Consider the following 2,500-nt stretch of genomic DNA (forward strand, 5'->3'; position numbering starts at 1 on the left):
TATCCTCTATATATTTCAACAGTCACATTTGTAGGCTTTTTGTGTGAAATGGATGTCCAGTCGTTATCTGCCTTGTTTGACTGTGAAATTGCAGTCTAGTAAGCGAATTTACTCAGTACTCTTTAGCTTGACGTTTTAATTATTGCTGTTGGTCTAAACTAAAGAGAGAAGGTGTAAAGATTATCAGTCAAACGAAAAATGTTGTGAAAGAGCTTACTGTGCATGTAATTTCACTTTTCGTTGTTGATTAAAATTGTTGGTTATTGTTTGCAAGGCTTGTTTGTTTACTGCTGTCAGCTCAGAGGTGTTTGATCCCTGTAAATTGTATACACTAATGCCGAATAATTCCGTACTTTGTGCAGAAGCATGATTATTTCCATATACACTTCATTGCTTCCTAGGGTTTGCAACGGGAGCACCGCTTTTAGGCTTGGCCAAGTCTATGTATTAGGTTGTTGCATTTAAATACAAATAAAGTCACGAAAGTTCGGTCACCTATATAGCCTATAGGTCATAATTAGGATTGTGAGGTCCAAACAATAATCAGGAAGAAAGCGCGTAAAAAAGATGCAATGGAACCTTAACTTTAAATTCAAGCCCCACAAACTGCGTGGCCTCGATTCTCACAGCTATGTAAGCAAAAACATCGCCTTTATTTCAATATTCGTGAAAATAATCTTCGATTTAAAAAAATACCTATACATTTTCAATGACGTCACCTTCGTTTTTTTTCACAGTTCACTGTCGCTTCCCGAAAGTCTATAATAATACTAGGGAGTTTAAAGGGGCTAGGTCAAGCTATTTTAGGTAATTTTGTTTAATTTTGTTAATTATGAGCTATAATTATTATAATCATTTAAAAGAGGATGACTTTCAGTATCGTATGGACAGCAAAATGAAAAGATCATTGAAGATTGACAGACAAGATTCCCTTACAGGGACAGCATTATATATGCGTTGATTTAATCCCCTCTTGAGATCTTCGTTATCCTCTTGCTCTTTTCTGTAATTTTGAAGGCATTCCTCGTCTGATAACGTTTCTTCCGCGTAGGGGTTCACGTAGTTATGGGTTTCAGTGCTAGCGCAGCGCTGCCTGACTCATCAAGACCGCAACTAGTTGCCCAAAAACTGTCTATTTGAAAATCCTCAGTTTCGCTGCTGTAATCGCTTCAGGATTCAGAGGCACTTTCCTCGATGACAGACATGGACACAATATATTTTTTGTTTACTGAAAAATACGAACATCACAGAGCGACACCTTGGCGTTGATCACTTGACGCACGCAAACAAGCATTCCTTAACCTACGTCACAGCGAGCCCGTGACAGTCCAGACCAGCGTAAGGAATGTACCAAATAAAAGTAGGATTTTAAAAATCGCAGAAAATTCGCGTCTCGTTCGCATCAAAAAATTCTTTCAACAACACTCCAGAATCTTAAGATCACGTGTGCTATCTCGTGCGAGCCCTGTCCTGGTATGGGGGTGGGGACCATACATCGCACGCAGTGGGTGGTGGTGAGGCTGTTTGTGCCTGTACCGGGTTTGCTATGGTGTGAGGCCTTGCTTGATCGTCAGTGAACCAAGAGGGTCCCGTGGGTCTGTATTTTTTGCTCATCTCGAAGAGGTTGAGAACAGATACTTGCTGTAAAAAATGTCAAGGAAAAATAAAATTCCGCCATGACTCCCTTCCGGAGCACAACCAAGAAATGGAGCAGCAAAGTAGAATGCACGTGCTGAACGCGTAGAATCGTTCTTTTGGCTCAAAAAGTGCAGGATATACGTCACAACCTACCAGCAATAATGGCCAACAAAAATCGATTACGAAAAATGTTTACTATCAATATATAATTACACTGTCTTACACGAAACAACCCAACGCTCCAAGGTGGAGACCACAACGATAAAATGCGTTTAGCTGGGGATTGAGAACATTTTTCTCTTATGAAGTTGTTGTGGCACTGATGACACCTGTCTTTGCACAAGCGTATGAACAATGGCCATGAAGGTACGGGGATGTGTTCGGGAAAAAACATAAACAAACAAAGTAAAAACGAATGGGCCATTTCAAAACTCTGTCTGAGTGACAAGGTCAAAGGCAGCCTCGATGCTATTCATAAGCCAGGTTACTAAGAAAATTCAGTCATTAGTTATTTTCATTTTTAATAGGCAGAAAGCTTCATAACTAATTATCACTGCATGTTATCTTTTTTCCAACACCCAGCCGCCTCTAGTTAGGAACATCAACGTGGCAGCCGCTTCTTTGCTGGAGCGCATGAATGACTTCCTCGAGCGTCAAATCTGTTCTAGAGTTCTTTAACGTTTCGAACAGGGTAGCCCCCTATTAAGGTTAGAGAGAAAGACAACCCTCACTTAGCACATCACACTCTAATTTAAATGAAGGTGTTTTAAAGGATACAGATTCTGATGGCACCGATGGAAGTTTGAATATAGAAGGCGGTTGAGTGAGACGACTTTCTGATGACCCTGGAGAAAGAAAACAA

The 2,500-nt window shown here is 40.4% G+C and overlaps 1 protein-coding gene across 1 annotated transcript in view; it reads right to left on the reverse strand.

Moving 5' to 3' along the window:
• Positions 1-634: 634 nt before the first annotated feature.
• The window catches only part of LOC138023929 (uncharacterized), a 45,174-nt gene continuing 43,308 nt past the window's right edge, over positions 635-2,500 (reverse strand). The window contains exons 31-32 of the mRNA XM_068871041.1: positions 2,416-2,483; positions 635-1,641 (exon numbers count right to left, since the gene is read on the reverse strand). Coding sequence (XP_068727142.1) covers positions 1,450-1,641; positions 2,416-2,483 — 260 coding nt within the window. The 3' untranslated portion in view covers positions 635-1,449. The remainder of the gene's footprint in view (positions 1,642-2,415; positions 2,484-2,500) is intronic.

This window comes from Montipora capricornis, chromosome 1 (genome assembly GCF_036669925.1).
Source record: "Montipora capricornis isolate CH-2021 chromosome 1, ASM3666992v2, whole genome shotgun sequence".
In the NCBI taxonomy this organism is placed as follows: Eukaryota; Metazoa; Cnidaria; class Anthozoa; order Scleractinia; family Acroporidae; genus Montipora; species Montipora capricornis.